General features: G+C 47.4%; 1 protein-coding gene across 1 annotated transcript; it reads left to right on the top strand.

Moving 5' to 3' along the window:
- The first annotated feature begins 872 nt into the window (after positions 1 to 872).
- Positions 873 to 26,990, top strand: pecr (peroxisomal trans-2-enoyl-CoA reductase). The gene is made up of 8 exons (XM_060828217.1): positions 873 to 1,009; positions 7,799 to 7,932; positions 11,404 to 11,569; positions 16,763 to 16,844; positions 18,355 to 18,451; positions 24,015 to 24,125; positions 25,203 to 25,314; positions 26,744 to 26,990. Exons 1-8 carry the CDS (start codon positions 898 to 900, stop codon positions 26,830 to 26,832), a joined length of 903 nt encoding a protein of 300 aa, XP_060684200.1. The 5' UTR covers positions 873 to 897; the 3' UTR covers positions 26,833 to 26,990.

The raw sequence follows: 26,990 nt of genomic DNA, 5'->3' as shown, positions 1-26,990 counted from the left end.
AATGATTTCATGGTCATCCTTAGAATTGATTTCAAACTCCACAGATGTCATGGCGGGACTCAAACCCAGGGTGCCCAGACAGTCCCTGGGTGTCTCAATTAATAGTCCAGCGATAATTCCACTAAACCCCGCCTCCTTTTGAAAAGGTCTACAGAGACAAACAGTTGAAAGGCCGCTAAGGATGGGCAAAAAAATAACCGCCTTGCCCGCGTGAAAATACAAAACTCAATGACGAGTTTTCAGCCAAATAAACTATAAATGCGCTGTCTCACGCCACACGGGCGCTGGGGAAAATATAAATACCACCACGGTCAGGCGGTAGTGTGAGGTTAAAAAAATAAAAATTTAAAAATCTATAAATGCACCACTAAACATCAACCTCGGCTTGTGCACTGTTGCTAAGTCTAATAATGTATTCATTTAAGAGACTGACCATTGTTAACGTGTTGTAGCATTTTCAGACTATTTCAAATAGATCATTGCATGGCAATTGCTAGTGATTATGTGTAACCTTAGTGGTACGTTGAGAAGCGGAAAGGGTGGGCTCTGCTTACTTACTAATACCTAAACAAAATAGAAAACACCTTAACACTGACTGATGTTTAATCGGTTGCAGTGCTCTGGTTCCCTGACCAGGGACAGACAGAAACTGAAACTGGAACACAATGTTGCTCACTGCAGCAACAACCGATTAACTGTTACTCCAAAAGGGGCACTTCTAATTAAAAATAAATATTTCAACTTTGGTTGTATTGTACAGCTTCTTTATCTTTAATAACTGGTGGCTCTTTGTGCCTGATGTGAACAATGAGCAGGGGTCAGTTCCGGGAGAGTCAGCTGAGCGGTGCCCTTTGACCCCAGTGTATCAGTTGTGCTGGCTCAGCTGAGTGTGTCCCGATGGCGGCCCGCAGTGTGTTCAGGGCGGCTTTGTTCCGGGACCGAGTGGCGCTGGTGACCGGCGGAGGGACAGGGATCGGCGCCGCTATCGCCGCCGAGCTGCTCGGGCTAGGTGGGTCTTTCGTTCCTCATTAAACCGGCAAGAGAGACACATACATCCCCGGGATGGGAACGGAGGGGCGCACCCGCGGCTCTGTCAAAACTCCAGACCCTGACTCTGTACGGTTACACAGTGAGTGACCCTTACCCTGCTGAATAAACACCGGCTCTGTACAGTCACACAGCGAGTGACCCTTACCCTGCTGAATAAACACTGGCTCTGTACAGTTACACAGTGAGTGACCCCTACCCTGCTGAATAAACACTGACTCTGTACAGTTACACAGTGAGTGACCCCTACCCTGCTGAATAAACACTGACTCTGTACAGTTACACAGTGAGTGACCCCTACCCTGCTGAATAAACACTGACTCTGTACGGTTACACAGTGAGTGACCCTTACCCTGCTGAATAAACACCGGCTCTGTACAGTCACACAGCGAGTGACCCTTACCCTGCTGAATAAACACCGACTCTGTACAGTTACACAGTGAGTGACCCCTACCCTGCTGAATAAACACTGACTCTGTACAGTTACACAGTGAGTGACCCTTACCCTGCTGAATAAACACTGACTCTGTACAGTTACACAGTGAGTGACCCTTACCCTGCTGAATAAACACTGACTCTGTACGGTTACACAAAGAGTGACCCTTACCCAGATGAATAAAACCTGACTGTTGAGTTACAAAGTGATTACATTAGATTACTTACAGTGTGGAAACAGGCCCTTCGGCCCAACAAGTCCACACCGACCCGCCGAAGCGCAACCCACCCATACCCCTACATTTACCCCTTACCTAACACTACGGGCAATTTAGCATGGCCAATTCACCTGACCCGCGCATCTTTGGACTGTGGGAGGAAACCGGAGCACCCGGAGGAAACCCACGCAGACATGGGGAGAATGCGCAAACTCCACACAGTCAGTTGCCTGAGTCGGGAATCGAACCCGGGTCTCTGGCGCTGTGAGGCAGCAGTGCTAACCACCGTGCCACCGTGCCGCCCTTACCCTGCTGAGTGAGTGACCCTTACCCTGCTGAATTAGAATTAGAATCCCTACAGTGTGGAAACAGGCCCTCGGCCCAACAAGTCCACACTGATCCTCCGAAGAGTAACCCACCCAACCCATTTCCCTTAACTAATGCACCCAACCTTCATATCCCTGAACGCATTGGCAATTCACCTGACCTGCACATCTTTGGACTGTGAGAGGAAACTGGAACACCCGGAGGAAACCCACAGTATTTACTGTGGAAAAGGATATGGAAGGTATAGAATGTAGGGAAATAAATAGTGATACCTTGAAAAATGTCCACATTACAGAGGAGGAAGTGCTGGATGTCTTGAAATGCACAAAGGTAGATAAATCCCCAGGACCTGATCAGGTGTACCCTAGAACTCTGTGGGAAGCCAGAGAATTGATTGCTGAGCCTCTTACTGAGATATTTGTATCATCGATAGTCACAGGTGAGGTGCCGGAAGACTGGAGGTTGGCAAATGTGGTGCCACTGTTTAAGAAGGGTGGTAAGCACAAGCCAGGGAACTATAGACCAGTGAGCCTGACCTCGGTGGTGGGCAAGTTGTTGGAGGGAATCCTGAGGGACAGGATATGCATGTATTTGGAAAGGCAAGGACTGATTAGGGATAGTCAACATGGCTTTATAGAACATAGAAAAATACAGCGCAGTACAGGCCCTTTGGCCCTCGATGTTGCGCCGACCCAAGCCCACCTAACCTATACTAGCCCACTATCCTCTATATGCCTATCCAATGCCCGTTTAAATGCCCATTAAGAGGGAGAGTCCACCACTGCTACTGGCAGGGCATTCCATGAACTCACGACTCGCTGAGTAAAGAATTTACCCCTAACGTCTGTCCTATACCTACCACCCCTTAATTTAAAGCTATGCCCCCTCGTAATAGCTGACTCCATACGTGGAAAAAGGTTTTCATGGTCAACCCTATCTAAACCCCTAATCATCTTGTACACCTCTATCAAGTCACCCCTAAACCTTCTTTTCTCCAATGAAAACAGCCCCAAGTGCCTCAGCCTTTCCTCATACGATCTTCCTACCATACCAGGCAACATCCTGGTAAACCTCCTCTGCACCCGTTCCAGTGCCTCCACATCCTTCCTATAGTATGGCGACCAAAACCCCATCTTCTTGTTACTCTTTGTGCGTGGGAAATCATGTCTCACTAACTTGATTGAGTTTTTTTTTGAGGAAGTAACAAAGAGGATTGATGAGGGCAGAGTGGTAGATGTGATCTATATGGACTTCAGTAAGACGTTCGACAAGGTTCCCCATGGGAGACTGGTTAGCAAGGTTAGATCTCACAGAATACAGGGAGAACTAGCCATTTGGATACAGAACTGGCTCAAAGGTAGAAGACAGAGGGTGGTGGTGGGTTGTTTTTCAGACTGGAGGCCTGTGACCAGTGGAGTGCCACAAGGATCGGTGCTGGGTCCTCTACTTTTTGTCATTTACATAAATGATTTGGATGCAAGCATAAGAGGTACAATTAGTAAGTTTGCAGATGACATCAAACTTGGAAGTGTAGTGGACAGTGAAGAGGGTTACCTCAGATTATAACAGGATCTTGTCCAGATGGGCCAGTGAGCTGAGAAGTGGCAGATGAAGTTTAATTCAGATAAATGCGAGGTGCTGCATTTTGGGAAAGCCAATCTTAGCAGGACTTATACACTTAATGGTAAGGTCCGAGGAAGTGTTGCTGAACCAAGAGACCTTGGAGTGCAGGTTCATAGCTCCTTGAAAGTGGAGTCGCAGGTAGATAGGATAGTGAAGAAGGCGTTTGGTATGCTTTCCTTTATTGGTCAGAGTGTTGAGTACAGGAGTTGGGAGGTAATGTTGTGGCTGTACAGGACATTGGTTAGGCCACTGTTGGAATACTGCGTTCAATTCTGGTCTCCTTCCTATCGGAAAGATGTTGTGAAACTTGAAAGGGTTCAGAAAAGATTTACAAGGATGTTGCCAGGGTTGGAGGATTTGAACTACAGGGAGAGGCTGAACAGGCTGGGGCTGTTTTCCCTGGAGTGTCGGAGGCTGAGGGGTGACCTTTTAGAGGTTTACAAAATTATGAGGGGCATGGATAGGGTAAATAGACAAAGTCTTTTCCCTGGGGTCGGGGAGTCCAGAACTAGAGGGCATAGGCTTAGGGTGAGAGGGGAAAGATATAAAAGTGACCTCAGGGACAATTTTTCACGCAGAGGGTGGTACGGATATAAAATGAGCTGCCAGAGGATGTGGTACAATTGCAACATTTAATAGGCATTTGGATGGGTATATGAATAGGAAGGGTTTGGAGGGATATGGGCCTGGTGCTGGCAGGTGGGACTAGACTGGGTGGGCTATCTGGTCGGCATGGACGGGTTGGACCGAAGGGTCTGTTTTAATGCTGTACATCTCTATGACTATAAGGGGAGAATGTGCAAACTCCACACAGACAGTCAATGGAACTGAACCTGGGTTCCTGTCACTGAGGCAGCCGTGCTGCAACACAGAATAAATGCTGACTTTGTACACGTGCTCAGTGAGTGACCCTTACCCTGCTGAATTAGAACATAGAACAGTACAGGCCCTTTGGCTCTCCCATGTTGTGCCGGCCTCTATTCTACTCTAAGATCAGACTAACCTACATACCCTTCATTGTACTAACTTACATTCGCCTACCCAAGAGTCGGTTAAATGTCACTTATGTCTCTGTCTCTACTACCACTGCTGGCAGTGCATTCCATGCACCCACCACACTCTGTGTAAAGAACCTACCTCTGACATCTCCCCTAAATCTTCCTCCAATCACCTTAAAATGATGCCCCCTCGTGATAGTCATTTCTGCCCGGGGAAAAAGTCTCTGGCTATCCACTCTATCTATGCCTCTCAACATCTTGTACACTTCTGTCAAGTCACCTCTCATCCTTTTTCGCTCCAATGAGAAAAGCCCTGGCTCCCTCAACCTTTCTTCATAAGACATGCCCTCCAGTCCAGGCAGCATCCTGGTAAATCTCCTCTATACCCTCTCTGAAGCTTCCACATCTCTCCTATAATGAGGCAACCAGAACTGAACACAATATTCCAAATGTGGTCTAACTAGGGCTTGATAGAGCTGCAGCATAACCTCACATCTATTTAACTCAATCTCCCTGCTAATGGAAGCCAACACACCATAAGCCATCTTAATAATCCTATCAACTTGGGTGGCAACTTTGATGGATCTATGGATATGGATCTCAAGATCCCTCTGTTCCTCTACACTGCCAAGAATCCTGTCTTTAACCCTGTATTTTGCATTCAAATTCGACCTTCCAAAGTGAATCACTTCACACTTTTCCAGATTGAACTCCATCTGCCACTTCCCAGCCCACTTCTGCATCTTGTCAATTTCTCGTTGCAACCTACAGCAGCCCTCCCTACTATCCACAACTCGACCAACCTCCATGCCATCGGCAAATTTACTAACCCACCCTTCCACTTCCTCATCCAAAGTCAAAAATCACACAACACCCAGGTTATAGTCCAACAGGTTTATTTGGAAGCACTAGCTTTCGGAGCACTCGCTCCGAAGTAGGTCCTCCCCTACTTCCTCCTACACCAGGTGCAAGTTCCTTCTGTTATCCCTGATTGGCCCTACCACGATGAAGGGCTTCTGCCCGAAATGTCGATTTTCCTGCTCCTCGGATGTTGCCTGACCTGCTTCGCTTTTCCAGCAACATCCTCTCGACTCTGATCTCCAGCATCTGCAGTCCTCATTCTCTCCTACCCTTACTCGGGCCATCCTCTTGTTCCTCACATAAGTGTAGAACACCTTAGGGTTTTCCTTCATCCTACTCGCTAAAGCTTTTTCATGCTCCCTTCTAGTTCTCCTGAGTCCATTCTTCAGTTCCTTCCTGGCTACCTTGTAACCCTCTAGAGCCCTGTCTGATCCTTGCCTCCTCAACCTTAAGTAAGCTTCATTCTTCCTCTTGACGAGATGTTCCACATCCCTTGTTACCAAGCTTCCTTCACTCTACCGTCCCTTCCTTGCCTCAGTGGGACAAATCTGTCCAGCACTGTCAGCAAGCGCTCCTTAAACAACCTCCATATTTCTGATGTGCATTTCCCTGAGAATATCTATTCCTAATCTAGGCGCCCCAGTTCCTGTGTAATAGCACTGTAATTCCCTCTCCCTCAATTAAATACTTTCCCATACCATCTGCTCCTGTCCCTCTCCGTGACTATAATAAAGGTCAGGGAGTTATGATCACTATCACTGAACTGCTCTCCCACCTAGAGATCTGACACCCGGCCTGGTTAGTTGGCAAGCACCAAGTTCAATATGGCCTCCCCTCTAGTCAATGTGCCTACATATGAGTCAGGAACCCTTCCTGGACACACCTGACAAAAACTCCTCCACTAAACTATTTGAACTATACAGGTTCCAATCAATATTAGGGCAGTTAAAGTCACTCATAACAACAACCCTGTTACTTCTACACCTTTCCAAAATCCACCCCCCAATCTGCTCCTCGTTACTATTGAAGGATCTGTAGAAAACTCCCAATAAAGTGACTGCTCCTTTCCTGTTTCTGACTTCCACCCAGACTGACTCCTCAATGCCCTCCCTTTCTGCAGCTGTGATATTATCTCTGATTTGCAATGCCACTCTCTCACCTCTTTTACCTCCCTCCCTATTCTTTTTGAAACATCCAACAGCCATTCCTGTCCCTGTGATATTAAGTCTCCATAATGGTCACAACATTTTAGTTCCAAGTGTTGATCCCTGCTCTGAGTTCATCATCCTTATTCCTGTTACTTCTTGCATTAAGATAGACACACTTCAGCCCCACATACTGACTGCACCTTCGTCCAGTCAAGTGCCCATCGCTCCTCACAGACTCTGAGTTAGATTAGATTCCCTACAGTGTGGAAACAGACCCTCCGAAGAGTAACCTACCGAGATCCATTTCCCTCTGACTAATGCGCCTAACACTACGGGCTATTTAGCATGGCCACTTCACCTGACTTGCATATCTTTGGATTGTGGGAGGAAACCCACGCAGAGACACGGAGAATGTGCAAACTCCACACAGATAATCACCCGAGACTGGAATTGAACCGGGGACCCTGGTGCTGTGAGGCAGTAGTACCACTGAGCCACCGTGCTGCCCTCTGCACACCATATCTGGCTGTTCACTACCTAATTCATCATCTCCAGTTCCCACCCCCCTGCCAATCTATTCCCCCCCCCCCCCGCAAAGAGCTCTAGCAAACCTCCAGCCCAGGATATTGACACCCTTCCAGGTTAGGTGCCTGTCCTTCATGTACCCCAGAAGCTATCCCAATGATCCACGTATCTGAAGCCCTCCTTCCTACACCAGCTCTGCAGCCACGTGTTGATCTGCACTCTCTTTCTGTTTCTAGCCTCACTAATCCATGGCACCGGTAACAATCCAGAGATTACTACTTTGCTCATCCTGCCTTCTCACTTCCAACCAAACTCCCTATATTCGGTTTTCAGGTCCTCCTACCTTTCCCTACTTATAAACACTGACTCTGTGCAGTTACACAGTGTGCGCTTCTTTACTTATGGCTAATTAACAAACCTGTGAAATTAGTGGGACAGTAACTGTTCTGATAGTGATCTCTGCTCAAATTGTTTTCCAAATTTTCCAATATTTTCCAAAGCACATATTGGCTGTTTTGGATCCAGTGCTGATTTCTGTTTTCAAATGACTGAATGCAATGCGTGGGTATTGCCTGTGCTGACATCGGTTACTTAGCTCTTCACTTGATCTCCTCAGAATGCAACGTTGTGATTGCATCCCGGAAAATTGAAAGACTGCGAGAAACTGCACAACAGCTTTCAGCCTCAGTCCTTCCATCGAGTTCTGCAAAGATCACGGCAGTCCAGTGTAACATTCGCAAAGAGGACGAGGTACTGTAGTCGCTTTTTCATCGCTAACTGTCTTCCCTCAATTCCTTAGAGCCCTCCCAGTACGTATCTCAATCCCAGAACCATGCAGCACAAAGGAGGCCATCAGACCTGACACCCTTTTGTAAGGACCGTCAAATCTCTTGCTCAAATCTGCACTTTGCTCATTCGAGTTATACAATCATAGAGATGTACAGCACGATGCAACTCATCCATGCTGACTAGGTATCCTAAATTAATCTAGTCCCATTTGCCAATATTTGACTCATATCCCTCTAAACCCTTCCTATTCATATACCCATCCAGATGCCTTTTAAATGCTGTAATTGTACCAGCCTCCACCACTTCCTCTGGCAGCTCATTCCATACACGTACCACCCTCTGTATGAAAAGATGCCTCTCAAGTCATTTTTAAATCTTTCCTCTCACTTTAAACCTATGCCCTCGAGTTTTGTACTCCCCTCACACCAGGGAAAAGACCTTGTCTATTTATCCTGTCCATGCTCCTCATGATTTTATAAACTCCTATAGGATCACCCCTCGGCCTCCAACGCTCCAGGGAAAACAGCCCCAGCCCCCTATTCAGCCTCTCCCTACAACTCAAACACTCCAACCCTGGCAACATCCTTATAAATTTTTTTTGAACTCTTTCAAGTTTTACAACATCCCTCTGTAGCAGGGAGACCAGAATTGCACGCAATATTCCAAAAGTGGCCTAACCAATGTCCGGTACAGCCACAACATGACCTCCCCAACTCCTTTGTTCAATGCACCGACCAGTGCGAACCGAACACCTTGATTAATGTTCTGGTTGAAGATGGCAGTGAGTGACAGTGGGACAAAGGTGCTCCCCAGGGAGTTCAGCTCTGACCATGACGCCCCAGAGATAAAAACAATGACTGCAGATGCTGGAAACCAGTTTCTGGATCAGTGGTGCTGGAAGAGCACAGCAGTTCAGGCAGCATCCGAGGAGCAGGAAAATCGACATTTCTTCATCAGGAATAAAGGCAGAGAGCCTGAAGCGTGGAGAGATAAGTGAGAGGAGGGTGGGGGGTGGGGAGAAAGTAGCGTGGAGAACAATGGGTGAGTGAGGGAGGGGATGAAGGTGATAGGTCAGGGGTGGGTGGAGTGGATAGGTGGAAAAGGAGCTAGGCAGGTAGGACAAGCCCGGACAAGTCATGGGGACAGTGCTGAGCTGGAAGTTTGGAACTAGGGTGAGGTGGGGGAAGGGGAAATGAGGAAACTGTTGAAGTCCACATTGATGCCCTGGGGTTGAAGTGTTCCAAGGCGGAAGATGAGACGTTCTTCCTCCAGGCGTCTGGTGGTGAGGGAGCGGCGGTGAAGGAGGCCCAGGACCTCCATGTCCTCGGCAGAGTGGGAGGGGGAGTTGAAATGTTGGGCCACGGGGCGGTGTGGTTGATTGGTGAGGGTGTCCCGGAGAAGTTCCCTAAAGCGCTCTGCTAGGAGGCGCCCAGTCTCCCCAATGTAGAGGAGACCGCATCGGGAGCAATGAATACAGTAAATGATATTAGTGGATATGCAGGTAAATCTTTGGTGGATGTGGAAGGCTCCTTTAGGGCCTTGGATAGAGGTGAGGGAGGAGGTGTGGGCACAGGTTTTACAGTTCCTGTGGTGGCAGGAGAAAGTGGCAGGAGGGGAGGGTGAGCTGTTGGGGGGTGTGGACCTGACCAGGTAGTCACGGAGGGAACGGTCTTTGCGGAAGGCAGAAAGGGGTGGGGAGGGAAATATATCCCTGGTGGTGGGGTCTTTTTGGAGGTGGCGGAAATGTCGGAGGATGATTTAGTTTATGCGTAGGTTGGTAGGGTGGAAGGTGAGCACCAGGGGCGTTCTGTCCTTGTTAAGGTGGAGGGGTGGGGTCTGAGGGCGGAGGTGCGGGATGTGGACGAGATGCGTTGGAGGGCATCTTTAACCATGTGGGAAGGGAAATTGCGGTCTCTAAAGAAGGAGGCCATCTGGTGTGTTCTGTGGTGGAACTGGTCCTCCTGGGAGCAGGTACAGCGGAGGCGGAGGAATTGGGAATACAGGATGGCATTTTTGCAAGAGGTAGAGTGGGAAGAGGTGTAATCCAGGTAGCTGTGGGAGTCGGTGGGTTTGTAAAAAATGTCAGTGTCAAGTCGGTCGTCATTGATGGAGATGGAGAGGTCCAGGAAGGGGAGGGAGGTGTCAGAGATGGTCCAGGTAAATTTAAGGTCAGGGTAGAATGTGTTGGTGAAGTTGATGAATTGCTCAACCTCCTCGCGGGAGTAAGACCGCCAAACCTACCCAGAAATGACCCCCAAACAAGCCTGTCATAGTGGCTGTGTCACCAACCAAGTCAAGGGGGTTTGAACCTTCCACTGTTTACACAGTGCACCGTTTCCTAAAGATCATTCGGGCAAATAAAGTCATGCTCACCCCCTGCTCAGTGTCCTGAAGATATCACAGTCAGTAGGACATTTCACACCGTCTCCCCAACTGCACACAGCGGCAATCTGCAGTGAACAGATAGGGAGGGACTTCGGGGCAGGAGGGGGTTACAGAGAAAGGGAAGGGGTGTAGGGGCTGGAGGGGGTTACAGACATAGGGAGGGGTGTAGGGGCTGGAGGGGGTTACAGAGATAGGGAGGGGTGTAGGGGCTGGAGGGGGTTACAGAGATAGGGAGGTGGTGTAGGGGCTGGAGGGGGTTACAGACATAGGGAGGGGTGTAGGGGCTGGAGGGGGTTACAGAGATAGGGAGGGGTGTAGGGGCTGGAGGGGGTTACAGAGATAGGGAGGGGTGTAGGGGCTGGAGGGGATTACAGACATAGGGAGGGGTGTAGGGGCTGGAGGGGATTACAGACATAGGGAGGGGTGTAGGGGCTGGAGGGGGTTACAGACATAGGGAGGGGTGTAGGGGCTGGAGGGGGTTACAGACATAGGGAGGGGTGTAGGGGCTGGAGGGGGTTACAGAGATAGGGAGGGGTGTAGGGGCTGGAGGGGGTTACAGAGATAGGGAGGGGGTGTAGGGGCTGGAGGGGGTTACAGAGATAGGGAGGGGGTGTAGGGGCTGGAGGGGATTACAGACATAGGGAGGGGTGTAGGGGCTGGAGGGGGTTACAGAGATAGGGAGGGGTGTAGGGGCTGGAGGGGGTTACAGAGATAGGGAGGGGGTGTAGGGGCTGGAGGGGGTTACAAAAATAGGGAGGGGGTGTAGGGGCTGGAGGGGGTTACAGTGATAGAGAGGGCTTTAGGGGCTGAAGGGGGTTACAGAGATAGGGAGGGGCGTAGGGATAGGAAGGAGTATAGGGGCTGGAGAAGTTGATGCGATAGGGAGGGAAAGGTCTTAGACACGAGATGAGTTGCCGATTGGGGAGAGTAGGGGGGATCGGGGAGAGCAGATGGGTTGGGGCAGTAGAGGGAATTGGAGAGAGTAGAGGGGATCGGGGGGATTAGAGGCAGCCTTTTGGAGTTGATCATTCTCTGATGTCTGTTCAGGTGAGGAACCTGATGAGAGAGACTCTGCAGTTACACGGAAGGATTGATTACCTGGTCAATAACGCAGGGGGTCAGTTCCCCAGTCCCACTGAACACATCACGGCTAAAGGCTGGGGTGCGGTGATAGAGACCAACCTGACCGGAACATTCTACTGTTGCAGAGAAGGTAAAATCTCCAAGTCCCAGAGGAACAATCTGGCGCTGAGGAAGGAGGTGGGTGAATTTCTAAAGGGCTATTTCAGGAGGCAGAGGTTGGGTCGGATGGAGAGGGGGAGCCAGGAGGGTTGTGCAGGAGAGAGCAGACTTTGGGGTGTGGAGTGTGTGTGTGTGTGTGTGTGTGTGTGTGTGTGTGTGTGTGTGTGTGTGTGTGTGTGTGTGTGTGTGTGTGTGTGTGTGAGAGAGAGAGAGAGAGAGAGAGAGAGATTGAGGCCGAAATGCATGACTCTGCTCATACAGAACGTAAACTGTGCTGAAGGGACACTCAGTCAAAGCTTTTCATCTTCCATTCAGCTTCACTGTTACAATGCAGACACTTCTGATGAAGGGTCACTGCATCTGAAACAGTAACTCTGATTTCTCTCCACAGATGCTGCCAGACCTGCTGAGCTTTTCCAGCAAATTCTGCTTTTTTTTTTCTGATTTCCAGCATCCCCATTTTTTTTGGATTTTATTTACAATTTGAAGCGCATTCCTACCGTTCAGCCCCCTCCTGTCACGCTGGACAAATTGGTGTTCCCTTTCTGAATGTGGTTTTCTTGCAGCTCAGTCCTTATAAGCTTCAAGGTCACGTGTCTTTGTATGTTGGTGTTGGACAGTGAGAGGAAGAGTCAGGGAAATGGAGTGAATGGGAGAGTCTTAACAAAGAACATTCAACATTCCAGCGCAGTACAGGCCCTTCGGGCCTCGATGTTACACCGACCTGTGGAACCAATCTGATCCCATCTAACCTACACTATTCCATTCTCACCCACATGTCTATCCAATGACCATTTAAATGCCCTTAAAGTTGGCGAGTCCACTACTGGTGCAGGCAGGGTGTTCCACACCCCTACTAGTCTGAGTAAAGAAACTCCCTCTGACACCTGTCCTATACCTATCACCTCTCAATTTAAAGCTATGTTCCCTCGTGCTCACTATCATCATCCAAGGAAGAAGGCTCTCACTCTCCACCCTCTGATTATCTTGTATGTCTCAGTTAAGTCACCTCTCAACCTTCTTCTCTCTAACGAAACAGCCTCCAGTCCCTCAGCCTTTCCTCATGAGACCTTCCCTCCATACCAGGCAACATCCTGGTAAATCTCCTCTGAACCCTTTCCAAAGCTTCCACATCCTTCCTATAATGCGGTGACCAGAACTATACACAATACTCCAAGTGCGGCCGCACCAGAGTTCTGTACAGCTGCAGCATGAACTCATGGCTCCGAAACTCAATCCCTCTACCAATAAAAGCTAACACACCATGTGCCTTCTTAACAACCCCATCAACCTGGGTGGCAACTTTCAAGGATCTATGTATCTGGACACCGAGATCTCTCTGCTCATCTACCCTACCAAGAATCTTATCATTAGCCCAATACTCTGTATTCCTGTAGCTCCTTCCAAAGTGAATTAGGCGCTGGAGTATGGCGACTTAAAACACTTTTCACTGCTATTTTTGTAAAAATACAAGTGACAATAAATTATCATTCTGTTCTATCACCTCACACTTTTCTGCATTAAACTCCATTTGCCACCTCTCAGCCCAGCTCTACAGCTTATCTATGTCTCTCTGTAACCTGCAACATTCTTCAGCACTATCCACAGCTCCACTGACCTTAGTGCCATCCACATATTTACTAACCCACCCTTCTACGCCCTTATCCAGCTCATTTATAAAAACGACAAACAGCAATAGCCTTGTGGTACCCCACTAGTAACTGAACTCCAGGATGAACATTTCCCATCAACCACCACCCTCTGTCTTCTTTCAGCTCGACAAACCTCTAAATCACCCTCAATCCCGTGCCTCTGTATTTTGTACAATAGCCTACTGTGGGGAACCTTATCAAATGCCTTACTGAAGTCCATATACTCTACATCAGCCGGTTTACCCTCATCTACCTGTTTGGTCACCTTCTCAAAGAACTCAATAAGGTTTGTGAGGCACGACCTACCCTTCACAAAACCGGTGCTGACTATCCCTAATCAACTTATTCTTTTCTAGATGATTATAAATCCTATCTCTTATTACCTTTTCCAACACTTCAACTCTAACCGAAGTGAGGCTCACTGGTCTATATTGACCAGGGGAGGGTTGAAGGTGTGGAGATTGCAGTTGGGTGGAGTGTGGGAATAGACATGGTATGACCCGAACGCTGAAGAAAAGGCAGGACTCCCAAGCGTTAAATCTGTGTCTCTCTCCACCGATGCTGTCAGACCTGCAGAGTTTCTTCAGCTGTTTCTTGTTTTATCTCATCCAATTCCCGCCCCATCAGTCTCCTCTCGATCATCAGTAACGTGATGGAAGTGGTCAGTAACAGAGTTATCAAGCAGCACCTGCTCAGCAATAACCTGCTTGGTGACGCCCAGTTTGGGTTCCCCCAGGGTCACTCAGCTCCTGACCCCATTACAGCCTTGGGTCAAACATGGACAAAGGAGCTGAATTCCAGGGGGGAGGGGAGAGGGATAGCCCTTGACATCAAGGCTGCATTCGACCGAGTGTGACATCAAGGAGCCCTGGCTAAACCGGAATCAATGGGTATCAGGGGGCAGCCTCTCTGCTGGTTAGAGTCATACCCGACACAGAGGGAGATGGTTGTGGTTATTGGAGGCTCAGTCATCTCAGCTCCAGGACATCTCAGCAGGAGTCCCTCAGTTAAAAATCACACAACACCAGGTTATAGTCTTACAGGTTTAATTGGAAGCACAAGCTTTCAGAGCACTGCTCCTTCATCAGGTGGTTGTGGAGAATAAGGTCATAAGACACAGAATTTATAGCCAAAAGAGTGTCATGGAGACGTGATGATACATTAACAATTTTAGATCAGCTCTTTCATCTTTTAGAAGTGTTGGTTTCTGTTCTCTGATATGTAAATCCCAGAACTACTTTTAAATTACATTCTCAAGACAGGTCTAACTTTTCTAACAGTAGGTGCCATCTCATCTCAGCTCAGACAATGCATTAAGGTGTGAGGTCTATCTGTGTCCCAATGTTGAATTAGACTGGTTCTATTTCTAAAGTGGGATTTACAGAGTTTTACATGGATTCATGCAGTTTTTGAGCAAAATAAAATATAATTCTACAAAAACAATTTCACCCCACAAACCTGTATAGGAGAGACTGTCTGTGTGTGTGTGTGTGTGTGTGTGTGTGTGTGTGTGCGCGCGCGCGCGAGAGAGAGAGAGGGTGATGAGGTATACGTCTGTGAGAGGGTCCGTGCATATGAAAGAGATGTTGTGTATGTGAGAGGGTCTGTGTGGGTGGGTGGGTGTGAGTGAGAAAGTGTGTGTATAGTGTAGTGGGGTCACCTGTCCTGTGACCTGAACCCCTAGCTCCCAGTTGAGGCCATCCCCATGGGGACCGAACTTGGCTATCAGCCTCTGCTCGGCCACTTAGCGTTGTCGCCTGTCCTGATGTCCACCTTGGAGGACGGTCACCCGAAGCTCCGAGGTTGAATGTCCTGGACAGCTGAAGTGTTCTCCAGCTGGGAGGGAACGCTCCTGCATGGTGATGTTGTGTGGTGTCCATTCACATGTTGTCGTAGCCTCTGCTTGGTCTCGCCAATGTACCACGCCTCAGGACATCCTTGCCTGCAGTGTGTGAAATAAATGACGTTGCTGAGTCACATGAGTGTTCGCTGCGTGCATGGGGGATCTTCGGGTGACCGTCCTCCAAGGCGGACTTCAGGACAGGCAACAACACAAAGTGGCCAAGCAGAGGCTGATAGCTAAGTTCAGTACCCGTGGGGATGGCCTCAACCGTCACCTTGGGTTTATGTCACACTACAGGTGACCCCACTGCACTACACCCTCTCTCTCACATCTCCATGACACTGTGGCCATTTGGCTATAAATTCTGTGTCTTATGATCTTATTCTCCACAACCACCTGATGAAGGAGCGTCGTTCCGAAAGCTAGTGCTTCCAAATAAACCTGTTGGTCTATAACCTGTTGTTATGTGATTTTTAACTTTGGCCATCCCAGTCCAACACCGGCTCCTCCAAGTCAGGAGTTCCTCAGGGGAGTGTCCTCGGCCCAACCATCTTCAGCTGCTTCATCAATGACCTTCCCTCCAGGTCAGAAATGGGGATGGTCCCCAATGATTACACAATGTTCAGCACCATTCCCCACTCCTCAGGGACTGAAGCAGTCCGTGTTCAAATGGAACAAGATCTGGACAATATCCAGGCTTGGGCTGACAAATGGCAAGTAACATTCACACCACACAAATACTGGGCAATGACCATCACCAACAAGAGACAATCGAACCACTGCCCCATCATATTCGAAGGTGTTACCATCACAGACTCCCCCACTATCAACATCCTAAGGGTCACCATTGACCAGAAACTCAACTGGACTTGTTATATAAAACAGTGGCTACAAAAGCAGGTCAGAGTTTGGGAATCCTGCAATGAGTAATCTGACTCCCCAAAGCCTGTCCACCATCTACAAGGCCCAGGTCAGGAGGGTGATGGAATACTCCCCACTTGCCCTGGACGGGGGCAGCTCCAACAACACTCAAGAAGCTCAACACCATCCAGGACAAAGCAGCCACTTGATTGGAACCACATCCACAGACACCTACTTCCTCCCCCACCCACACTCAGTAACAGCAGTGTGTACCATCTACAAGATGCCCTGCAGAAACTCACCAAAGACCCTCAGACAGCACCTTCCAAACCCACAACCACTTCCATCGAGAAGGACAAGGGCAGCAGATCCATGGGAACATCACCCTCTGCAAGTTCCCCTCCAAGCCACTCACCATCCTGACTTGGAAATATATCACTGTTCCTTCAGTGTCACTGGGTCAGAATCCTGGAATTCCCTCCCTAAGGAACATTGTGGGTCTACCCACAGCACATGGACTGCATCGGTTCAAGAAGGCAGCTCACCCCCACCTTCTCAAAGGGCAACTAGGGACGAGCAATAAATACTGGGCCCAGCCAGCGATATCCAAACCACCTAAATGAATTTTAAAAATCATAGGTAATTGAGCTTTGGCTAATGAGGGGAAGGGGCATGTAGGATCCGTGGCTGGGCTGTGATTGTTGAGGGTTTGTGGTTTGTTGGACAGCGATCCAGTTTGGGAGTTAGGATGAGATGAAAAGCAGGAATATGTGCTGACATCCCTGAGCCAGATCTCCTTGTGTTTCAGTGTATACTGCCTGGATGAAGGAGAACGGTGGGGCCATTGTGAACATTGTGGCAGATATGTGGAAAGGTTTCCCAGGAATGTCGTAAGTATTCCTGTGATCGGATCTGGAGCCCAAAAAAGTGGATTAGTGAGGAGCTGGGTATAACCTCAGTCAGTGTGTGATTGGGATGATGTGTATCATGCAGTGAATGTATGGAATGTGTCTCAGCATGGCATGTGTATGGAAAATGTATCTCATTATCGTGTAAGTTTAGAACGTGCGTTTGGATGCATATTTCAGTACGGTGTGTGTTTGGAATGTGTACTTCCGGACAGTGTGTGTTTAGAACATGTATCTCAGTACGAAGTGCGTTTGGAACCTGTATCTTTGTACAGTGTGCATTTTGGAATGTGTATCTCAGTACAGAGGGCGTATGGAATGTGTACCTCAATATGGTGGGTGTATGGAATGTGTACCTCAGTACAAAGTGCGTTTGGAACATGTATCTTCATACGGTGTGTATATGGAATGTGTATCTCAGTATTGTGTATGTAGAATGTGTATCTCAGTACGGTGTGTGTATGGAATGTGTATCTCAGTATTGTGTATGTAGAATGTGTATCTCCATACGGTGTGTGTGTGGAATGTGTATCTCCGTACGGTGTGTATGTGGAATGTGTATCTCCATACAGTGTGTGTATGGAATGTGTATATCTCCGTACGATGTGTGTGTGGAATGTGTATCTCTGTACGGTGTGTGTATGGAATGTGTATCTCCGTACAGTGTGTGTATGGAATGTGTATCTCCGTACGGTGTGTGTATGGAATGTGTATCTCTGTACGGTGTGTGTATGGAATGTGTATCTCCGTACAGTGTGTGTATGGAATGTGTATCTCTGTACGGTGTGTGTATGGAATGTGTATCTCCGTACAGTGTGTGTATGGAATGTGTATCTCTGTACGATGTGTGTGTGGAATGTGTATCTCCGTACAGTGTGTGTGTGGAATGTGTATCTCCGTACAGTGTGTGTATGGAATGTGTATCTCCGTACAGTGTGTGTGTGGAATGTGTATCTCCGTACAGTGTGTGTATGGAATGTGTATCTCTGTACGGTGTGTGTGTGGAATATGTATCTCTGTACAGTGTGTATATGGAATGTGCATCACCGTAATGTGTGTGTGTGTAATGTGTATATTTGTACGGTGTGTGTATGGAATGTGTATCTCTATGAAATGTGCGTGTGGAATGTGTATCTCTGTATAGTGTCTATGTGGAATGTGTATCTCCATATGGTGTGTGTGGAATATGTTTCTCTATACAGTGTGTGTATGGAATGTGTATCTCTGTACGATGTGTGTATGTGGAATGTGTTTCTCTGTACAGTGTGTGTGCAGAATGTGTTTCTCTATACGATGTGTATGTGGAATGTGTATCTCTGTACGGTGTGTGTTTGGAGCATGCTGTCTAAGTTGTAACCTCAGGCATTGCAGGGTAACAGTGTTAAGAATCCTGGCTGGACTGAGATATCCTCCAATAAGATTTGACGGAATCGTGTTGACTCTCAGGCGGTGATGACGATTGTTGACATTCACCTTTTATGTTCTTTCTAAGGCACACGGGAGCAGCACGAGCTGCTGTGGACAATCTTACCAAGAGCCTGGCCATTGAGTGGGCAGCCAGTGGAGTGCGGATCAATGCTGTGGCTCCCGTATGTACATTCACCTTCCTCCATGTTTGCTCCCGTCTCTAATGTCATCTTTTCCTGTCACGCAAATTATTTTCTAATTACAGAGTCATACAGGTGTACAGCATGGAAACAGACCATTTAGTTCAACCCGTTCATGTTGACCAGATATCTTCATTTAATCTAGTCCCACCTGCCAGCACCTGGCCCATATCCCTCCAAACCCTTCCTATTCATATACCTTTCCAGATGCCTTTTAAATGTGGAATCGTACCAGCCTCCACCACTTCCTCTGGCAGCTCATTCCATACACGACCACCCTCTGTGTGAAAACGTTGCCCCTTAGGTCTCTTTTATATCTTTCCCCTCTCACCCTAAACCTATGCCCTCTAATTCTAGACTCCCCGTCCCCAGGTCCTATCCGTGCCCCTCATAATTTTGTAAACCTCTATAAGGTCACCCCCTCAGCCTCCGACGCTCCAGGGAAAACAGCCCCAGCCTGTTCAGCCTCTCCCTGTAGCTCAAATCCTCCAACCCTGGCAACATCCTTGTAAATCTTTTCTGAACCCTTTGAGGATTCACAACATCTTTCCGATAGGAAGGAGACCAGAATTGCACACAGTATTCCAACAGTGGCCTAACCGATGTCCTGTACAGCCGCAACATGACCTCCCATCTCCTGTACTCAATACTCTGACCAATAAAGGAAAGCATATCAAACGCTTTCTTCACTATCCTATCTACCTGTGGCTCTACTTTCAAGGAGCTATGAACCTGCACTCCAAGGTCTCTTTGTTCAGCAACACTCCCTAGGACCTTACCATAAAGTGTATAAGTCCTGCCCTGCTTTGCCTTTCCAAAATGCAGCGCCCCCCATTTATCTAAATTAAAGTCCATCTGCCACTCCTCGGCCCATTGGCCCATCTGATCAGGATCCCACTGTAATCTGAGGTAACCTTCTTCGCTGTCCACTACACCTCCAATTTCTCTGAAAAACAACCCTCCACCACCACCCTCTGTCTTCTGCCTTTGAGCCAGTTCTGTATCCAAATGGCTAGTTGTCCCTGTACTCCATGAGATCTAACCTTGCTAACCAGTCTCCCATGGGGAACCTTGTCGAATGCCTTACTGATGTCCATATAGATCACAACTATTGCTCTGCCCTCATCAATCCTCTTTGTTACTTCTTCAAAAAACTCAATCAAGTTTGTGAGACATGATTTCCCACGCACAAAATAATGTTGACTATCCCTAATCAGTCCTTGCCTTTCCAAATACATGTACATCCTGTCCCTCAGAATTCCCTCCAACAACTTGCCCACCATCAAGGTCAGGCTCACCAGTCTATAGTTCCCTGGCTTCTCCTTACCATCCTTCTTAAACACTGGCACTACGTTAGCCAACCTGCAGTCTTCCGGCACCTCACCAACAAGGAGGTGCCAACCAATGACGAGACAGGGTTGCTTTCCACTGGGACTCTGGCTCCTTCAGTTTGTCCGTGTCCACCCACCAGAGGCCCGGTTGGAGATGGCCAGCGGGCATTAGTGAGGCTCAGGCCTCTTACTCACTCTCCTCTCTCTCTCTCTCTCTCTCTCTCTCACACACACACACACACTCTGTTTTGAAAGTTACATGTTAGTCGGAAAGACCTAAAAAGAGAGATTGGAATAGCCAGGAGGGAACATGAGAAGTCATTGGCAGATAGGAGCAAGAAAGCCCTAAAGCTTTCTGGAGTTATGTCAGGAAGAAAAGAATGACTAGAGTAAGATTAGGGCCTATCAACGGCAGTAATGGGAAGTTGTGCATGGAGTCAGAGGAGATAGGAGAGGTGCTAAATGTATATTTTTGTTATCAGTAGTCACACTGGAAAAAGACAATGTTTTCAAGGAGAATACAGAGATACAGGATACTAAATGAGATGAGACTAAGGTTGATAAGGAGGAGGTGTTAGCAATTCTGGAAAGTGTGAAAATAGGTAAGTCCCCTGGGTCAGATGGGATTTATTTTAGGATTCTCTGGGAAGCCAGGGTGGAGATTGCTGTGCCTTTGGCTTTGATCATTATGTTGTCGTTGTCTACAGGAATAATGCCAGAAGACTGAAGGATAGCAAATGTTGTTCCCTTGTTCAAGGAGGGGAGTAGAGACAACCCTGGTAATTATAGACCAGTGAGCCTTACTTCGGTTGTGGTAAAGTGTTGGAAAGGGTTATTAGAGATAGGATTTATAATCATCTAAAAAGAAATAAGTTGATTAGGGATAGTCAACATAGTTTTGTGAAGGGTAGGTCGTGCCTCACAAACCTTATTGAGTTCTTTGAGAAGGTGACCAAACAGGTGGATGAGGGTAAAGTGGTTGATGTGGTGTATATGGATTTCAGTAAGGTGTTTGATAAGGTTCCCCATGGTAGGCTATTGCAGAAATTACAGAGGCATGGGATTGAGGGTGATTTAGTGGTTTGGATCAGAAATTAGTCAGCTAAAAGACGACAGAAGGTGGTGGGAAATGTTCATCCTGGAGTTCAGTTACTAGTGGTGTATGGCAAGGATCTGTTGTGGGGCCACTGCTGTTTGTCATTTTTATAAATGATCTGGATAAGGGTGTAGAAGGATGGGTTGGTAAATTTGCGGACGACACTAAGGTCAGTGGAGTTGTGGATAGTGATGAAGGATGTTGCAGGTTACAGGGGGATGTAGATAAGCTGCAGAGCTGGGCTGAGGGATGGCAAATAGAGTTTAGTGCGGACAAATGTGAGGGGATTCACTTTTTATTGGTAGAGGGATTGAGTTTTGGAACCATGTTGCAGCTGTACAAAACTCTGGGTGCGGCCACACTTGTAGTATTGTGTATAGTTCTGGTCACTGCATTATAGGAGGGATGTGGAAGCATTGGAATGGTTTCAGAGGAGATTTACGAGTTTGTTCCCTGGTGTGGAGAGAAGGTCTTATGAGGAAAAGCTAAAGGACCTGAGGCCGTTGTCATTAGACGATTGAGAGGTGACTTAATTGAGATATTTAAGATAATCAGAGGGTTAGATCGGGTGGACAGTGAGGGTCTTTGTGATGGCTAGCACGAGGGGACACAGCTTTAAGTTGAGGGGTGATAGGAATAGGACAGGTGTCAGAGGTAGTTTCTTTACTCAGATTCTCACCTGTGTCTATCAGTGATACAAATACCTCAGCAAGGGGTTCAGCAATCACTTCCTTAACTTCCCACAGCCTTCTAGGGTACGTTTGATCAGGTCCTGGGGATTTATCCACCTTTATACATTATAAGACATCCAGCACTTCCTCCTCTGTAATATGGACATTTTTCAGTTGTCCAAATGAGAGAAATGAATGATCATCTCTACTGACTTGGGTCCATCCGCTCAGATGTTTTAACTTTCTTTAGAGAGTTGGTCATGGGAGCAGCCACCACATTGCTCATCTAGATCTATCACAAGATTTCATGTTTTGTCTTAATCACAGGAAATTCCAAGACAGCCTTCCTTTCACTCTGTACATGTATTTGACCTTGTCCCACGGTCTTTGGTAAATTCACTTTGAGCCAAATATATGACCAAACTGGGATTCGGAACCAGTAATACAATGAGTATTTTAGATCAGGTGTCATAAATGTACTTTCCAGATTTGGTTGGATGTCGTCCAGGCGTCAATATACACACAAGGGTAGCACAGTGGCTAGCACTGCTGCCTTACAGCATCAGGGACCTGGTTTCTATTCCAGCCTCAGGTGACTGTCTGTGTGGAGTTTGCATGCTCTAGGAATCTAGATCTGGGTGGAATGTCTTCCAAGGGTCATTGTGCACTCAATGGGCTTGAATGGTCTCATTCCCCACTGTGGGAATTTTCCAATTGTAGAATTCCTTGATGATTCCCAGTTGATGATATTATTGGAAAGTGAGATCACAGGTTGAGATCTTTGTTATTGTAATTTGACTATCATTATTGTCATTCACTGAATGTATTCATTCAAGGATTTTAGTTATGAAAAATACGTTTATTACACAAAGGAACAGAAAAGTGTACATATAAGAATTTGGAAATGTAAAAACAGAAGAAAGAAAGATTCAAACTCTTTTCCCAACAATATTCTTTACAGATAGTCAACACGAGGATCTATCATTCCGATTTTCACTCTTTGATGAGGTGCACTGGTTCCTTTCTCCACCTTCAGTAGATGGGTTCTCCCCATCATTGTACTCCATGAGACCCGCAGACACAGGCTAACTCACTGAACTCTTACAAAAACACAACTCACTTTCCAGCACTTTCTATTTGGGATTACTAAATCAGCTTGGACATCTTTCCAGCACTGATAGCCTGGAAACTTCCAAAACTAAACGGCACTTGAGCTGGCATAGTTATTTTTCTTCTGAACTGAACCCACTTCTGGTCTCTGTTTCTCTGGATGTTAGCGAACATGCCTGGGATTATCTTAGCCTGGATCGTCAGTTAGCTTAAGAGAACTGATTTCTTGGATATGTTGTTTTGATCCACTTCTGACAAAAGAGTTTCTCACCCTTAAAAATAAACAACTTACAGAAAGGACAGGAGAAAGTGAGGTCTTGCAGATGCTGGAGATCAGAGCTGAAAATGTGTTGCTGGAAAAGCGCAGCAGGTCAGGCAGCATTCAAGGAACAGGAGAATTGACGTTTCAGGCATAAGCCTGATTCCTGAAGAAGGGCTTATGCCCGAAACGTCGATTCTCCTGTTCCTTGGATGCTACCTGACCTGCTGCGCTTTTCCAGCAACACATTTTCAGTTACAGAAATGACAAGCAAACAACTATTCAATTCCAATTTATAACCTGTTACAAAATAAATATATTATAAATCCTTATCACAACCTATTTATTTATATTCTGGTGTTGGTATATATCCTGCAGCCCTGTCTCCACACACACATCAATACCCAGTCCATGGCACCAGCTAAGTGCTTGCTTTGGGGGAGATATTGGCTGCTGTCACTGGACCATTGATCCAGAGGGGCAGGCTATTACTCTGAGGATATACGTTCATACCCACTACAGCAGCTGGAGGGATTTATATTGTTAATAAAACCTGGAATGTAATGTCAATCTCAGTAACTGTGACCATGATTGCTACCAAACCCATCTGGTTCACTAAAGTCTTTCAGGGAAGGAAATCTGCGATCCTCACTCTGATGTGACTCCAGCAACGTGGCTGGTGATTAACTGCTCTCTGCAGTGTCCCAGTCAGGAGCCCTGGGAAGGACAGCAAATACTGACCTTGCCAGCAATGGCATCTCCAGGTCTCACTCTCTCAATCGGTTGTTAGAACATAAGAACAATACAGCACAGAACAGGCCCTTCAGCCCACGATGTTGTGCTGACCACCGATCCTCATGTATGCACCCTCAGATTTCTGTTGTCTCTCACTCCACGGGATTTGTCACTCTCGGTTGGATTCTGTACCACTCTCTGATACTGTGCTGTCTCTCGCTCTCGCTCACTCTGATTTTGCTGCAAACTCGTGTCTAATGGCAGGTTTTGTTCCACATTCCGCTGAAAGCAGGAACAGTCTGGTCCCTCCATTCTTTAACCCCGGATTCTTTTTATTCCCCAGGGAGTCATCTTCTCGGAAACAGCGGTTGCCAATTACAAGGAACTGGGACCCAAATTGTTCAAAGATTACATCCCAAAAATCCCAGCCAAGAGACTGGGTGTCCCAGAGGAGGTAAGGCTTTGGATTTTACTGTCCTCAGACCCTGAGCTAGGAGGAGCAGAGTCAAGGGGCCAAATGGCCTACTGCTGTTCCTCTTTCTTTTGGTCTCATAAAATGGGAGAAGTCTGAATATGAGAGAAAGCTGAAAAATGTGTTGCTGGAAAAGCGCAGCAGGTCAGGCAGCATCCAAAGAGGAAATTCCTGAAGAAGGGCTCATGCCCGAAACGTCGATTCTCCTGTTCCTTGGATGCTGCCTGACCTGCTGCGCTTTTCCAGCAACACATTTTTCAGCTCTAATCTCCAGCATCTGCAGTCCTCACTTTCTCCTATGAGAGAAAGCTAGCTGGATATATAAACACAAGGTTAATGGAAAATAACATGATGGCAGATGAATTGAGCATGTGCCTTACATCAGTTATTAATGAGATTATGGTGTGATACTTTGAGGTTTGTATCCCCTGGAGGTTAGTGAGTCAGACGCTGCTGGATCGAAATACCCAAGATCCTGAAGGCTTTTGACCAGGTGGGTGCGGAGAGAATGTTTTCTTTTGTGGGAAAAAGGCCATGGAAGCAGCAGACTGCGTGAATATTTTTCAGGCGGGGGTGAATTGATTTGTGTTCATTAAGAGGGTGGAAGGTTATCAGGGATATGTGGGAATGTGGGTTTGAGTTTATAAACAGATCAGTCAGGATTCTACTGAATTATAAAGAAGGCTTGAGGTGCCACGGTCTCCTAAGCTCTGTGTGTGTGTGTGTGTGTGTGTGTGTGTGTGTGTGTGTGTGTGTATAGGTTCCTCCTGCCCTGTATTTAAAATCTTACAACCAGGTTTTTGCTGTTGTGCCTCAACCTCAGCAGTTCCACAAGATAGCTCACCGAGGGCAATGAGACATGAGCTCAGCTAGTGACCCTGGGAATTAATTTTAAGACGTTTCTGTCCAGTGAGTTCCATCCTGTCACCATTTTGTGCAGGATTTAGCAGACTGTTCCTGCAGGACAGTCATTCCGTTATCATACTGATAGTTTACTCTATCAAGCTCTCACTATTCCTCACACTCTCTGCTTTTCTCTCTCTCCTCTCCCACTGTCAGGTTTCCTCGGTTGTTTGCTTCCTGCTGTCTCCTGCAGCCTCCTTCATGACTGGGGAGACTGTGAGGGTCGATGCTGGACAGAGCCTGTACCAGAGCCCGTGGGAGGTACCTGGTAAGGACCATGCCATCTCAACATTCAAACTGTCCACTCACAAACTCTCACATCTCTCTTCCAACATCCAGTATTGCACAGATGAGCTTGCACTGGTTCTTTCTGTAAGGAACCTTGCCATTCCTTCACGGTGAATACTGAACGATTGCAGACCATGTAACAACAGTGGGCACCGCAGCCGAGCCTAAATCTCACTAATTGGTTTCTGATCGCACTGGTACCATCCCAGGACTGCCTCCCCTCAGTGGGTCAGTCCTTCAGGGCCAGGGCTAGTTGGCAGTGTGGGTATGGTGGGAAGTCAGTTATTGTTTGAGAGGTATCAGTGTCACTGCTGAGCTAGAAGGCTGTGGGTTCCCACTGCCGATACTCGAGCCTGTCCCCAGAATGACCCTCGCAGCATTATGTGGCACTGTCAGATGTACCACCCCTCAGCTGGAAATAAATCAATTTCTCCCCTGCAGTCCGGAGTGGATATTAAATGTTTCCATGTCAGTAGTTAGTTAGAGAAACACAGAGGAGTTATCCAGTTTCCTGAGCCAACATTCATCCCTGAACAGATCTTGCTCGGGATTTGTCTCATTGCTGTTAGGGGAGACACTCATTGGCCACAATGACGAACGAGCACCTGACTGGTTCTTTTATCTGGAATGGGTCAGTTTAGCTCCATTGGCTGGTTTGTGAAACAGAGCAACACCAATAGCATGGGTTCATGGCCGAAGTGGATACTGCTGGAGATTAGAATCTAGATTAGAGTGGTGCTGGAAAGGCGCAGCCTCATTCCTGATGAAGGGCTTCTGCCCAAAATGTTGTTTTTTTTCCTGCTCCTCGGATGCTCCCTGACCTGCTGTGCTTTTCCAGCACCAGCTGAGATTACCAGGAAGGACTCTCCTTCTCAACCTCTCCCCTCACCCCCAATGACCCTCAGGTTAAACCACCACCAGTTGGTTGTCTCTCTATCGGGAGTAAAGCCCTCTAGCCTGCTAGGACAACGGTGATTGAACTTAAGCACTAGGTACATGTATTCTGGATTAGTGGTGCTGGAAGAGCACAGCAGTTCAGGCAGCATCCAAAGTGCAGTGAAATCGACGTTTCGGGCAAAAGCCCTTCATCAGGAATAAAGGCAGTGAGCCTGAAGCGTGGAGAGATAAGCTAGAGGAGGGTGGGGGTGGGGGTGGGGGTGGGGAGAAAGCAGCATAGAGTACAATGGGTGAGTGGGGGAGGGGATGAAGGTGATAGGTCAGGGAGGAGAGGGTGGAGTGGATAGGTGGAAAAGGAGATGGGCAGGTAGGACAAGTCATGGGGACAGTGCTGAGCTGGAAGTTTGGAACTAGGGTGAGGTGGGGGAAGGGGAAATGAGGAAACTGTTGAAGTGTAGTGATAGGATAAAGGTTCTCCGTATCTGTCAATGTTGCTCTTAAACTTTCCTCAGAACATGATCGTTGGCCACCTGCTCCTGAAAGCCAGAACTCCACCGCTCTGACTAACTTCCTCGCTGGAAAACTTCCCTCAAAACTGTGAACAAGTGTGGGGACCATCAGCTGGACACACCTTCATCCAGTATTGTCAATTACTCGGCCAGAATTTGTACTTCTACTGGTTAATGTGCAACAGACTTTTTAAGCAATTCTCACCCAACAAACGTTACACAAATAAAACTGAAATGTTTAACACTGAAA

This window comes from Hemiscyllium ocellatum, chromosome 7 (genome assembly GCF_020745735.1).
Source record: "Hemiscyllium ocellatum isolate sHemOce1 chromosome 7, sHemOce1.pat.X.cur, whole genome shotgun sequence".
Taxonomy (NCBI): domain Eukaryota; kingdom Metazoa; phylum Chordata; class Chondrichthyes; order Orectolobiformes; family Hemiscylliidae; genus Hemiscyllium; species Hemiscyllium ocellatum.
This window is presented reverse-complemented; position numbering and strand designations above follow the sequence as displayed.